Source organism: Prionailurus viverrinus, chromosome A1 (genome assembly GCF_022837055.1).
Source record: "Prionailurus viverrinus isolate Anna chromosome A1, UM_Priviv_1.0, whole genome shotgun sequence".
Lineage (NCBI taxonomy): Eukaryota > Metazoa > Chordata > Mammalia > Carnivora > Felidae > Prionailurus > Prionailurus viverrinus.
The window spans coordinates 90,857,637-90,872,892 of NC_062561.1; the positions used below are offsets into that span (position 1 = coordinate 90,857,637).

Here is a 15,256-nt window from a genome sequence, read left to right on the forward strand (position 1 = left end):
CAATATGAGATATGTTACTTTTAAAGTAGCAATAGAACTGATAGAACTGATAGCAATAGACTGATAGTTGGTATCTTGACAAACAATGAAAACCATAAAACAGTGACGTGAAGTGTTAGTGGGGAAAAAAAACCCCTCTCAACCTAAGTACCTAGGAAAAAATCCATCAGAAATAAATACGTATAAAATAATTCACAAGGACGAAAAGTACAGCATAGGGAATACGTCAATAATAACTGTAATAACTTTGTGTGCTAACAGATGTTAACTACACTGTGGTGAGCATTACATAATTTGTAGAGTTGTTGAATCACTCACTGTTGTACATCTGACACCCATATAACATTGTATGTCAGGTATACTTCAGTAAAAAATAAAATAAATGCTTCGTTCCAAAAATAATGAATAAAAAAGCAGACAAGCCGTTTTCCAACAAACAGAAATACCGAGAGGGAATTCTTCAGGAGGAAGGACAGTTATTCCATACAGGAACATGGAGGTGCGGGAAGATTAAAGAGAGAGAAAATGGTAGATATTGGTTAACCTGAATGACAGTTGATGTATAAAACTCTCAGTAGTGATGTCCTGTGGAGATTACCTGACATCAGTTGAACAAAAGGTAGAAGAGGGTAAAAGTGCTCTTTAGATATTTGCATTGCCCAGGAGTAAGTAAAAATACTGATTTGTATTAAGACTTTAATAAATCAAAGATACATGTTGTGATCAGGGTGACAACTAAAAACAGTAGTAAAAGAGTCTCTAGACTAGCACAGCCACTGAAAGAATAGGAAAATAATATATAATAAACTTATAGAGGGAAAAATAGAATGACAAAATTATCCAAAAGAAGAAATATTTTTTTAAAATAGAGGAGGGAGGCCTGGGTGGCTCAGTCAGTTGAGCGTCGACAGTTGATGTCGGCTCAGGTCATGATCTCACGGTTTGTGAGTTTGAGGCCCGTGTTGGGCTCCACACTGACAGTACAGAGCCTACTTGGGATTCTCTCTCTGTCTCCCAGTCCCTACCCCGCTCATTTTCTTTCTCTCTCTTTCTCTCCCTCTCCCCCTTTCTCCCTTTCTCAAGATAAATACACTTTAAAAAATTGCTTAGGGGCACCTGAGTGGCTCAGTCAGTTAAGTGTCCCAACTTCGGCTCAGGTCACGATCTTAATGGCTCGTGGGTTCAAGCCTCATGTCAGGCTCTGTGCTGACAGCCCAGAGCCTGGAACCTGCTTCAGATTCTGTATCTCTCTCTCTCTGTGCCCCTTCCCCATTCACCCTCTGTCTCTCTGTCTCTCAAAAATGAATAAACATTAAAAAAAACTTTTTTTAATTGCTTGAAAAATAAAAATAGGGGCGCCTGGGTGGCTCAGTTCATTAAGTATCTGACTTACACTCAGGTCATGATCTCACAGTTCGCGGGTTCAAGCCCTGCATCAGGCTCTGTGCTGACAGCTCAAAGTCTGGAGCCTGCTTGGGTTTCTGTGTCTCCCTCTCTTTCTGCCCCTCCCCCCCCATCTCTCTCAAAAATAAACATTAAAAATAAAAAAGAGGAAAGGAACGTGGAACGGGAGGGGCAAATAAAAAACAATAAAATGATAAATTTAAATCTCAATTTGTCAGTAATGAATATAAAATGATTACTCAAATACAAAGATAGACTAGATTTAAAATTTATAAACACACATGCACATCTATATGTGTGACACTTCTTTAAGGAGGCGGGACTGTTGAAAATACAATGATAGAAAAATATAGATCATGTAAACATTAACCAAAAGAAAATCATTGCTGTATAAATATCAGACAAATATGCCTTAAGATAAAGAGGGACATCTCATAATGATGAAAAAGTTAATCCATCGTGAAGAAAACAATTATAAATTTATGTACCTAATATATGCTCAAAATATATGAAGCAAAAATTGACATCTAAAAGAACTAACAATTCCAACATCATATATTGGGAAGTTTATACACATCTGTTTTTAACAAGCAAATACTCGTCAAGGATCTAGATTTGAACAACACCATTAACAAGGATGTAATTGACATATATATAGCACTCATCAACTACAGGAGATATATTATTTTCAAGTGCATATAAATCACTTACTAAAATAGACCATGTACTGGGAGATAAAGCAAATTTCAACAAACATATAAGATTGAAATCATATAGAGTATGTTTTCTAACCAGTGAAATTAAGTTAAAAATCAATAATGAAACGGTAATTAGAATGATCCCTAGACGTTTGGAATCAAGTAATATACTACCTTTTTTTAAGATTTTATTTTTTTAATCTCTACACCCAATATGAGGCTCAAACCCACAACCCCAAGATCAAGAGTGTATGCTCCACCCACTGAACACGCCAAGCACCCCTCAATTAATATATTTCTAGGGGCGCCTGGGTGCCTCAGTAGGTTGAGTGTCCGACCTCGGCTCAGGTCGTGATCTCACAGTTTGTGAGTTCAAACCCCACATGTGAGGGTCACTGTTGTCAGCATGGAGCCTGCTTTGGATCCTCTGTCCCCCTCTCTCTGCCCCTTCCCCACTCAAGCTCTCTTTCTCTCAAAAATAAATAAATATTAAAATACATATGTGTGTATATATATATTTCTATATATATATATATATGTTTCTATATATATCTAAAAAGCTTATAAGTCAGAGAAAAAAATTGCAGTGGAAATCATTTTAAAATGTTTAATTGAATATGGATATAAATATGACATATCAATATTTGTGTGATACCAGTAAAGTTGTTTAGAGGAAAATCTGTGACCTAAAATGCATATATTAGAACAGAAAAAAGCTAGAACTCAGTGTTCTAAGCATTCCTCCCAAATAAAAACCAGCAAACTAAATCAAATGAAGAAAATAATAAAGATCATAGATGAATTCAATGGAAAACAAATCTACAATAGAAAAAAATCAACCAAGCACAAAGTTGTTTCTTTAAAAAGGCTAGTAATAAAACTAACAAAACTCTGCTATCAAGATAAAAGACCCAAATGACCAATATAAGGGATGAAAAGGGGGCATCACTATAGAGCCTATGCATGAAAATAAATAATAATAAAGTTTATAAAAATAGAAGATAGAATGGTGGTTACCAGGGCTGGTGGAAGGAGGGAAAAGGAAGTTGTTTAATGGATACAAAGTTTCAGATTTGCGAGATGAAAAGTTCTGGAAATATGTTTCACAGCAATGTGAATACACTCAACACTATTGAACTGTATACTTAAAAATAGTTAAGATGGCAAATTTCATATTCTGTGTTTTTTACAATAAAAAATTATAAAAGGATATTATGACAACTTTATGTTAGTAAATTCTGAAATTTAAATGAAACAGACAAACCCCTGAAAAAATGCAAAGTACCGGGGCGCCTGGGTGGCGCAGTCGGTTAAGCGTCCGACTTCAGCCAGGTCACGATCTCGCGGTCCGTGAGTTCGAGCCCCGCGTCGGGCTCTGGGCTGATGGCTCAGAGCCTGGAGCCTGTTTCCGATTCTGTGTCTCCCTCTCTCTGCCCCTCCCCCGTTCATGCTCTGTCTCTCTCTGTCCCAAAAATAAATAAACGTTGAAAAAAAAAAAAAAATTTTTTTAAAAAAATGCAAAGTACCAAAATTGACACAAGAAAAAATTGGAAATTTGAATTCTGTATCTAGGCAATAAATTAAATCAGGAGTTTAAAAATTTTCCCCCAGAGAAAAGCTCTAGGCTTACATGGTGTCAGTGTTGAATTCTCTCTAACATTTCAGGAGGAAATGACACTAATCTTACACAGATTTATCCAGAGAAGAGAAAAAGAAGAAAACTTCCCAAGACTTTCATTGAGACTAGTATACCATTACTACCAAATTATAAAAAAGGATATTACCAAAAAAAGGAAAAATTACAGGTTAATTTCTTTTATGATTACAGATGCAAATACACTAAATAAAATATTAGCTCAATGACTCTGACAATATATAAATAGGAAAAAATTGCAACCAAGTTGGATTCATTAAAAACTGCAAGGTTAGGAGAGCCTGAGCGGCTCAGTTGGTTGAGCATCTGACCCTTGATTTCTGCTCAGATCATAATCTCACTGTTCATGAGTTCGAGGCCCACGTCAATCTTAGCACTGATAGTGCAGAACCTGCTTGGGATTCTTCCTCTCCCCCCCCCCCGACCCTCCCCCACCTCAAACTAAATAAATAAACAAAATTTTTTAAAAACTGCAAGGTTGAAAATCAGTGTGATTCAACACATTAACAGAATAAAAGTGGAAAGTCATGTTTAATAGATACAGACAGAGCACTTGTTAAAAATTCAACATTCATTCCTGATTTTAAAAGAACGTTTAGGGCACCTGGCTGGCACAGTCTGAAGAGCATGATCTCAGGGTTGTGAGTTCAAGCCTCACATTGGGTGTAGAGATTACTTAAAATTAAAAAAGAAAGGAAGGAAAGGGAAGGGAAGAAAGGGAGGGAGGGAGGAAGGAAGGGAGGGAAGGAGCGAGGGAGAGAGCAAGCAGAGAGGGAGAAAGGGAGGGACAAGCGAAGAAAGGAAGAACATTCAGCAAACTAGAAAAAGAACACTTCCTTAACCTAATAATGTGTATTTTCAAAACTACAGCAAGCATCATATTTAATGATGAAATATTAAAAACTTTTCCCTAAGATTGGAAATCAGGATACCTGTTGTGACTATCTCTTTCAATATCATATTAGCAGTCTTAGCCATTATGCTAAAGTAACCAAAAATATAAAAGATGTGAGGATTGGAAAGGAACAAATAAAACTCACTACTTATAGACAACATAGTAGTATATATAGAAAATCCAAAAGATTCCACAAATAAACTCTTAAAATGAATAAGTAAATTTAGCAGGGTTAATTGTGCTTCTGTATACCAACAATAAGCAAATAAAATGAAAATTTTTAAAAGGTACCATTTACCAAGGCATCAAATAAACATCAAATACTGATGAATAAATCTAAAAGAAAATGTGCAAGCCTTCTACACACAAAAAAGTGTTAAGCATTATAGAGAGAAGTAAATGAGTATACCAGGTTGATAGTGTGTAAGACTCAATGTTGTAAAGATGTTAATTCTTCCCAAATTGATCTGTAGATTCACTGCAGGGTTTTTTTTTTTTAAGTTTACTTATTTATTTTGAGAGGGAGAGCATGTGCTCAAGCTGGGAAGGGACAGAGGGAGTGGGAGAGGGAGAATCCCAAGCAGTCTCCTCGCGGAGCTTGGTCTCAGGAACTACTAGATCATGACCTGAGCTGAAATCAAGAGTTAGTTGCTTAACCAGCTGAGCCACCCAGGTGCCCCTAGATTCACTGCAGTTTTCATCAGATCCCAGTAGGGGTGTGTATGTGTGTGTGTGCATGTAACTTGGCAAACTGATTTATAAAATTTATGTGGAAATGAAAAGAGCCAAGAATAGCAAGACAATCGTAAAGAATGATGAGAGGACTTATAGAAATGATGTTAAGACTTTTTATAAAGGTATGGTAATTAAGACTGAGTTATTGATGGAAGGATGGACAAATAGCTTAGCAGAGCAATATATAGTCCCAAACAGCCATGCATTTTATCGACACCTGATTCACATCAAAGGTAGCACTGTATAGCAGTAAAGATAAAAACAGGCTTTTCAATAAATGGTGCTGGGTCAACTGAATATCTATAAAGAAAAAATGAATCTTGATTCCAACTTCATACCACACTCAAAAATTAATTTGAAATGGAGCATAGACTTAAGTGTGAACGGCAAAACAATGAAGCTTCTAAACAATCTTCAAAACCTTAGGATAGGCAAAGATTTCTTAAACAGGACTCAAAAAGCCATAAAATAAAAGTGTGGTCCACACAAAAATGAAGAAATTCTGTTAATCAGAATACATTATTTTGGAAGAAGACACTTGCAGTACTTATATCTGACAAAGGATGTCTATTCAGAAAAAAGAAAAGAAAAGAAAAAATGACTGACTACCTGATGGGGAAATTAGCAAAATAAACATACAGGCATTCTGCACAGCAAAGGAAACCATCAACAAAATGAAAAGGTTACCTACTAGAGACCTCAGGAAGGCGGTGGAGGAGGAGGATGCTGTGCTCACCCCCTTCCATAGACAGGTCCAGGCATTGACAGAACAGCTCTTCCATAGATAAAGACATAAGGAAATGACATTGAGGATAGGAGGGACAGAGCATGGGTAGGGAGCCAGACTCCCAGCAGAGCAAGCCACAAGCAGGAGGGGTATAATAGGCACAGAGGTCCTCCCTGAAGAATGAGGTGATCACTCCCCACATCCGGCACCCCTGGGTCTGAGGGCCCACACTGGGAAGATGAGCCCCCATAACATGTGGCTATGAAAATCAGTGGAGACTCGGCAACACCTGGGACCCCAGGACACCTGGAGGACTATAGGAATTTGAGACTGCTCTTAAAAGGCCGGCATGCTATGTACCTCAGCCCAAGACCCAGCTCAGAGGCAGCAGTTTGAAAAGCACCTAGGTTATATGTGAAGATTTACTAACTAATTTTAGGGCATGTGCCAGAGGGGCAGGGATCTGCAGAAACTTTCTTTGGGAACAGAAGTGTTTTGGGGCACCATTTTTCATGCCCTCCTTCAGCCTAGCTAGCCAGACACTTGTGGGAGCTCGTTCTCTCCACCTACCTTGCTAGCACCACTCACCCTACCTGGTTTTCACCTGTAGAGCTGCCCCATCCAACCCTCCTGCCCTAGCAGGCACTCCGCCAAGGCAGATCTCACCCTGCCACACCTGGCAGGCAGCCTCAGTTCAGACTAGGGTCCCCCACAAAGCGACCACTGCCACACCACACCTGGTGAAAAACAGTGCCCCCCAGCAAAGCAGCTCCTGCCCCAAGAAACGGAAAAGCCAGCCCCACCCACCAGCACTGTGCCAGAAGCTGTGGCTGGGCCCCTGAGCCAGCTGCACTGGGAGCTAATCACACCCACCAGCACGCCCACAGAAGCTACCACTGACCTCTCAGCCAGCCACACTGGGAGCCAGTCCTGCCCAGCAGTGTGTCCTCAGTAATTGCAACCAGTCATTGCAGACAGCTGGGCTGAGGGCCAGCTGTGCCCACCAGTGTGCTTGCAGCAGCTGCAGCCTCCCACACCAGGGGCCAGCCTCACCCATCAGTACACCCACAGCAGTTGTTACCTAGCCACAGCAGGAGGGTGCTCACAACCAACTCAGAGGACATCCCAGAAGTGCCTGGCTCTGCTAACCCGGGAAATTGCACTACTGGGCACAACAGGATGCCTTCAATGCAAGGCCACTGCTTTCACGACCAAGAGACTTTGGCTGACCTACGTAATACATAGAAACAAACACAGAGAGTCAAACAAAATGAGAAAACAGAGGGATATGTTAAAAAAAAAAAAGGCAAAACATCAGAAAAAGAACTACATGAAACAGAGATAAGTAACTTACTTGATAAAAAGTTCAAAGTAATAGTCGTAAAGATGGTCACCAAACTTGAGAGCTGAGTTGATGAACTCAGTGAGAACTTCAACAAAGGCATATTTTTTTCATAGTTATTTATTTTGAAAGAGAGAGCACAGGCTGGGGAGGAGCAAAGAGAGAAAGAGAGAGAGAATCCCAAGTAGGCTCCACACTATCAACATGGAGCCAGACGCAGGGCTCGAACTCAAGAACCATTGAGATCATGACCCAAGCCAAAATTAAGAGTCAATGGCTTAATCAACTAAGCCACCAGGTGCCTCAGGCATAGAAAGTATTTTTCAAGGGGTGCCTGGGTGGCTCAGTCAGTTAAGCTTCCAACTTCGGCTCAGGTCATGATCTCATGGTTCGTAAGTTTGAGCCCCATGTCAGGCTCTGTTCTGACAACTCAGAGCCTGGAGCCTGCTTCAGATTCTGTGTCCTCCCTCTCTCTCTCTACCCCTGCCCCACTCACACTCTGTCTGTCTCTCTCAAAAATAAATAAACATTAAAAAAAATTATATTAATATATTTTTTAAAAGGAACCGTCAAGAGGCACCTGGATAGCTCAGTCAGTTAAGTGTCTAACTTTGGCTCAGGTCATGATCTAGAGATTTGTGGGTTCAAACCCCATATCGTGCTCTGCACTGACAGCATGAAGCTTGCTTGGGATTCTCCCTCTCTCTCTGCGCCTCCCCTGCTTGCATTCTCTCTGTCTCAAAATAAATATATAAAAACTTAAAAAAAAAGAACCATCAAAGCTAAAGAACACAATAACTGAGATGAAAAATACACTAGAGGGAATCAATAGCAGATTAGAGGATGCAGAAGAATGGACTGTTGATGTGGAAAGTAACCAAGCTGAAAAGCAAAAATAATAAAGAATTTTTAAAAATAAGGATAGGTTAAGGAACCTCTGGGGCAACACCAGGCATATGAACACGCACATTATAAGGGGTCCCAGAAGGAAAGGGTGGATACAGAAAACTTATTCAAAGAAATATTAGCTGAAGATTTTCTCTTTTTTTTTTAATGTTCATTTATTTTTGAGAGGGAGGGAGAGCATAAGTGGGGGAGGGACAGAGAGAGAGAGGGGGGCAGGGGGCGGGGGAGAGAGAGAATCCAAAGCAGGCTCCAGGATCTGAGCTGTCAGCCCAGAACCCAACACAGGACTCAAACCCACCAACTGTGAGATCATGACCTGAGCCAAAGTCAGATGCTTAACCAGTTGAGCCACTCAGGCACCCCTGAAGACTTTCTTAACTTGGGAAAGGAAACAGACATCCAGGTCCAGAATACAGAGAGCCCCAAACAAGCTGAAGCCATAGAGGTCCATGACAAGACACATAATAATTAAGATGTCAAAGATTAAAGTTAAAGAGAGAATTTTTAAAACAGCAAAAGCAAATAGTTATGTACAAGGGAAACCCCTAAGGCCATGAGCAGATTTTTCAACAGAACCTTTGCAGGCCAGAAGGGAGTGGCATGACATATTCAAAGTCCTGAAATGAAAAGAAAACAAAAACAAAAAAACCTACAACCAAGAATACTCTATCTGGCAAAATTATTGAGACTTGGAGGAGATATGAAAAGTTTCCCAAACAAACAAAAGTTAAAAGAGTTTATCACCACTATACTGGCCTTATAAGAAATATTAAAGGGATTTTTTTTTAAGCAGGAAAGAAAAGGCCAGAATTAGAAGAAAACATGAAAGGAAAAAGAATTCACTAGTAAAAGCAAACATATAGTAAAAGTAGTAGATCGATCTCTTATAATGCTAGTATGAAGGTCAAAAGACAGAGTAATAAAATCAATTATATCTCCAAAGATTAGTTAAGAGATACACAGAATAGAAAGATGTATAAAATGTGACATCATGTATATCAAATGTGGAGTGGAGGGAAAACGTGTAGTGCTTCTAGAAGCACACACACAGAACATGCGCACACACACACACACACACGGAACACACACACACACACACACACACACACATACCAGGCTCCTCCCTGAACAGGTATTCAGGTGGAAGGTACAGAAGGAGGCCTCTACAGATTGCAAGGCCCTGGGTAGAAACCTTCATATTTGCAAGGCACCAGGCAGCTTTTGCTTTCAAAAGCTCCAAGGGTTAATCTCATAGGGACCCGAACATTGGGATTTACATGTTTCTAATGTGCTCAAACTAAGGGATGCCCAAATCCTTTCCATTTCTCTCATGGTAAGATCCCCAAATGGAGATTCTTTAGAAAATATGATGCTTTGAAGGTAATGTGTCTTCTTTCCTCCGAGCTACATGGGAAATGGAGGCCTGAATACCTATTAAGTCTGTGTTTCCTGTTCCTTTTCCAGGTGGTCACTTCTTTCATCGAAACTCCTTGTCTCCTCGGAGTCTGGTGTATGAAAGTGAATTCTCCACAATCGAACCCTCTTTGGACATGTATGATGAGAACAAAACCTGATTTTTCTAAATGGGCTCTGGGGGGTCACCTCTTTTGTGATTTGATTTATGATCACCTTTCTTATTTTGTATTCTTCTGTCAGTGTCCATTGTGGAAGAATGGCAGGGCTTTCCAAGCACAGATTGGGGCTCAGGGTTAAACTGCAAGGTTCCCCCAAGGTGAGGCTTTGAGGACAGTGTTATTGTCCAGGTGACCTTGGAGCACTGAAAACCTGTCCAAAGCTGGGCCAGGAATATGGGTCCCAACAAGCCTGGCTGTTCCCGGAGAAGAGCAGGGGCCCCGGGGTCAATGTTGCATTGCAAATATGTCTCTGAGTAATTACATGCATATTCTGTGTCAGGGTGATGTTAGGGTTTTTAAAATACCTTTTGTGCTCCCCACTTACAGTGCGTACTTAAGCTTGCAGGTGACACTCCTCACTGACGTGGGGCACAAGTTGCTGCTACGTGGCCCACTCTCTATCTTCCTGTCTCTTCTCCTACTTTCTGTTGAGGAGCCTCTTGCCAAAGGTTCCTGAGAGAAAGGCTTGCCTTTCGTCCCTCCTCTGAGACTACTACCCAGCACACCACAGTGGGGCTGCCGGCTGTTCAGGGCAGGCAGTCTTGCTCGTTGCCATTTCCAGCCCCCCTCCTAGAGCATGACACAGGGGGCCGAGTGCTTTTGTGACCACAGAAGCCCTGAAGGCCCTGACCCCGAGGCCTGTGGACTTGTCTGCTTGGCATCTGCTGAGGTGTGAGGAGAGGTGGGCCCCACGAGGACAGCCTGGCAGTCTTCTCTGGATGACCTTGGAGTGATGGCCGATGGGTGTCAAGCCCAGAACAACTCTGAGTGTTTTCTTGAGATCAGACCACCTCCTTGCTGTTAGATACCAGATGAGCACCCCTCTTCAGTCTTACTAGTCTGACCCAGTTGCCTCCTACCAGCCTTGGCATGAAGAAGGCACAGGGGCTTACAGAAAAAGGCACAGGGGCTTACAGAAAAAGACACAGTGGCCAGCATGGCGGACATCAGGGACACACGTGCTCACCCCACATGCCTGGAGATGACATCGAGTTAACGTCACAAGAAACATGTACGTGAAGAGTAATCCCAGCACAGAACCACGACAAGCAAATCTGTAAAATTGACGCCTCCTTTTTGCTCAAGGACACACTGCAGATCAGCCTGTTTCTCCTATCAGTAGGAGCCATACAAAGATGTAAATGTGTTCAGGTCCTAGATCCTTCTTATGAGAATGGAAACTTCAGCCTCCATATGCTTACATCTGGCAGCAAACCACTCAGACCTGTGACCCCCCCCCCACCCTGTGATTTTTATTAACTCTGTAAAACAGAAATTCAAGGTGGACACTTGCCGTTTTTCCCTGTGCAGCTGGCTTCTCCCCTTTAAGTGTCTGTTCTCATCACATGTTGCTAGGATGCCTCAAAACACAGTTGCACCCCCGAGCAAAACCCCTCAGAGAACCAGGGTGGTGATAGCCATTGGGAACGTCACCTCCCAGTGACCAGTGGCGTTATGTCCATAATCATTTGAGGCTAGAACAGTGCAGGATTTTTAAGGTCTTAGCAGCTTTTTTTTTTACCTTTAACCAAGGGCTTCTATTTGGTTCTTTTTTTTTCCTTTTTATTGTCTTTGTAGTACAAAAAAATTTTTGATAAACAGTTTCAAGAAAGCATTGTTCAGAAAGACACGTTTGCCCCACTGGCTCTGTGGTGAGGGAATGAGTCTCAAGGAGATTAGAACTCAGTGTTCCAGACACACACCCAAGTTTGTGTTTGCTTTGGCTCATCCAACAGGGAAGATGGCTCAATTCTGACCGTGTTGTCTGTACCATGACTTTGTTTTCCTGCACCAGAACTGAGATCCCAGCAGGGCACTCTCTTCTGATTTGTATGGTCTCACAAAAGCGTAGACATTAAATTTTACTCAAGACATTCCTTTACTGAAAAGGAATGAAGTGACCTGAGAAAAAATTAAAAACTCAGACCCCTAAATATCTACGTATTAAAACATATTTGAATTTCTGGTAAATCTAGGACACGCCTTCACTGTCAAATAACCAAGGAGGCATTTCTTACAGGGGAATTCACTCAGAATAGTGCTCTGGGTCCTAGCTTGACACCTTTTCCCTAAAAATTGAGGCCACTCTTCTGCTCGGCTACAGAACGTCCTGCCTTTGTCAGGAGAGACAGTAACTTCTATGTAGAGGTCATACACTCCGGGAATAGCAATATTTGTCCCAAATAACAGCCTCTTTGCTGGCAGCGGTGCTGGAGACTTCTCTGTGGAGCCACTCCAGGGACCCCAGAGAGCGGGGTAGGGGTCTGGGTGAGACATCCTTCTCAGCACCCCTACCTCTGAGAAGTTCGAGGTTTAGAAGCAGTTTATTGGCCATACAGGCCTGGTTGGGGTTATGGAGAGACCAGACCCTCTTCCCCAGCATATGAGGATCTCAGTTGTTCCAAGTCTTACAGCCACAGTGGTTATTAGCCAGGAAGTGTAGATAGCTTCTGAATGTTTTTTTTTGTGGGGCAGGGAGGGTTACTATTTGAAGAACAGAAGGGACAGAGGAACAAGTCGCTTACACGGCAAACCTTCTGTCCCTCCTGCGGACTGCTCTGAGCTGGGCCTGGCTCCCACCTCTTCCTCCCAGCATGGCCTCCACCCCGTCCCCAGGCCGTGCCCGGTGCAGACCTCTCAGAATGCACCGCAGGATACTTGTGGAGTGGGGTCTGGGGTAGGCATAACCATCACCTGATCAGCCAGGAATTGGGTCGTTACAGTTAAAATGCAAACACTTAGGATTTGGTTGTGTTTCACTTCCCGAGTGAGCAACTGCCCATAGCCCTCTTTTGCTGATCCGTCAGGGAGAGGGAAGAGGCCACTGGCCAGGAAACAACAGAAGGGCCAGGCATGGCATCACCCAGTGGTGGGTGGGTAGTGTGTCTGTCCAGGGCTCCCGGCCTCTGCCCCCTCAGGGGAAGACCAGCTCTACTCCTGGGTGGTTAAAGACACCTCACCAAGTCTGGTGAGGCCGGCTTTTGAAGGAAGGCTCCATTCCCCAGCCCCTCCTCAGGCCTGACTCAGAGGAACTGCCAAGGGGCGCGCTTCCCTGAACACCCATTTGGACTGTACTGCCAGCTGCCCTGCTGCACCCAGCAGCCCAGCTTCCAAAACACGCAGTTGCTAAGGGTTTAAACAAAATAAGGTTACTGAATTTGACTGACCTGAAATTTCCTATGGGCTTTGTAAACTCTTCTCGTATTCTTATTACCCCTCACACCCCATTGTTTCCATGATCTCCCGTTAAATGAAACTGGTTCCCAAAATGCTGTCTCCCCATTAACCTTTATCACTTAGGCTGTGGTTCTGCTATAGGCAAACAAGGAGGTGGTGTTAATGTCAGGTCGCCCTGACAAGCAGTTGCTGTTCCTAAATGTCATGGAACAAAAACACTGGTTTCCAGGAAGTAGAATTTATAAGGAAAAGAGTAGGATTACCAGGCTAATTTCCTCAACAGACCTTTATTCAGTTCTCACTATTTGCTACACTCAGAGTTGAGGGGGCTCCAGGGATCATGAAGACTTAGGCTGTTCTAGAACACTGGCCAACTGCGCTGTGAGGCGAAATACGATGACGGTGAGTCATGGAGAGGGGGGTTTCCCCGGGGTGCAGAAGGAGGGGCACCAGGCAGCCATGAGAAGGCAGGATGGGAATGCACACTGCCCCGCCCCATGAAGACGAGGGATGAGGAGCAGGAGACTGGCAAGGGCATGGGTCTCACTCCCGGGACTGTGGGGAGGGCCCACATCTCTGGGAAAGAGTGAGAGTGGGGAGGGTATGGACCAGAGAGGCACTGCAATGCCCAGGTGCTGAGGCCTGCCCCAGGGCCGAGGGCTTCACTGTTAGGCCCGAGCCCGGGGTCCCACCAGCCTGAAGAGGAAGTCCAGGTGACCAGTCTCGGTGACCCGGTAGGTGTTGGTGGGACCCAGGGAGAGCCCCTGTGACGACACTTTCCACCTCCCTCTAGTGGGAGGCCTGGAGGTGTAGCTCTGGATCTCAGGCAGCCTGAGGTAAGGAAAAGGCGGTCCGAATTCCTGGGAAGCTGTGTTTGAAAGGAATAGGTCACCTAGACCTACCAAAGTAGCCCCCATGTAATCCCTGCCCCTCAGATGCCCCAAACCTTCTCCCCCCTCTCCCCTTCTCCTTCTTTCTCCCCCTCCCTCCCTCCCTACACCCTACACCCCTACACATACACACAGGTGTGTACACAAGACACACGCACTTACACACATATACACTCACAACAGTTAGACTCCCCAGAGAGGCTGTCCAGCCAGGCCTGGCGTTCCCTTCATTCAGATGATGGTGGGAGCCAGAGTGGGGCTGAAATTGCCCAGTGACATGAGAGCCAGGCTTGGGAAAAAGCCCTGGGGACACCAACATTTAAGGGATGAGCAGAAGGAGCAGGTGTCGGCAACCAATTTAGTTTAAACCAGTGGGTGGGACTTCCCTCTTCAAGAAAGGAGGTGATGGCTTGAGGGGCGGAGGAGTTGGCCCTCACTCACTCCCAGAAACAGAGTTTGGACTGATTGACCTGAGCACTACTCCCAACACCCGAGGAAAGGATCATTATCACAGGGCAACTGTTAGGACACCCACAGCTTGAAAGAAGTGTCTTCCCTGCTAAGGGCACTTGTCACAAGGGGGGTGCGTCTGCTTGTGCCTTGTGGCCTCGTTGGTAAATCATTCCAAAACCTAGTGGGAAAAGGAGAAAATGAGCGCATATGTTCACATGACATCCATGGATGTTTCGCAAGACTGGGAAACTTACACATTTTAAGTCTCGTAACATCAGAGGAAATCCAGAAAGAAGGATACGGAGGTAAGGTGCCTGTGTTGGCTGCATGGAACTGTGCTTTGCTTACCATCCTGCGAAACAGCAGCAAGAGCCAAGTGTGGCAGAAGGGGGAAAGGTCTCCCCTCCCCTCCATGTCCCACTCTGAGACGGAGACCCTAACTAGCTGGCGTCTTCCCCGCCCCCTCTCTAGGGCTCCACCGGGGTGCTGGTGGAGTCAGGAAGGTTGCCTTCTTTCTTAGGCGTATCCTGAAAGATCCCCACTGACTGAGCCTTGACAAGGAGGGCCCAGTTGGCACCCTAGTAGGCAGGGGGTGATATCAGTCCCCTGTGATCTCGAGAGCTGCATCCCACCAGCCAGCCTCCAGTGACTGTGGAGGGGAAGGGGTGCCGGCAGCCTCAGCTACTTAGAAGGACGACATGTCTGCACCCAAGACTTGGCTCTCACTGTCTCACGGTCTAA

The 15,256-nt window shown here is 43.9% G+C and overlaps 1 protein-coding gene across 1 annotated transcript in view; it reads left to right on the plus strand.

Annotated features, from left to right (window-relative positions):
- Positions 1 to 11,517, plus strand: part of RNF130 (ring finger protein 130) — a 133,795-nt gene extending 122,278 nt beyond the window's left edge. The window contains exon 8 of the mRNA XM_047854290.1: positions 9,826 to 11,517. Within this exon, the coding sequence (XP_047710246.1) occupies positions 9,826 to 9,935 (110 nt within the window). The 3' untranslated portion in view covers positions 9,936 to 11,517. The remainder of the gene's footprint in view (positions 1 to 9,825) is intronic.
- The last annotated feature ends 3,739 nt before the right edge of the window (positions 11,518 to 15,256 follow it).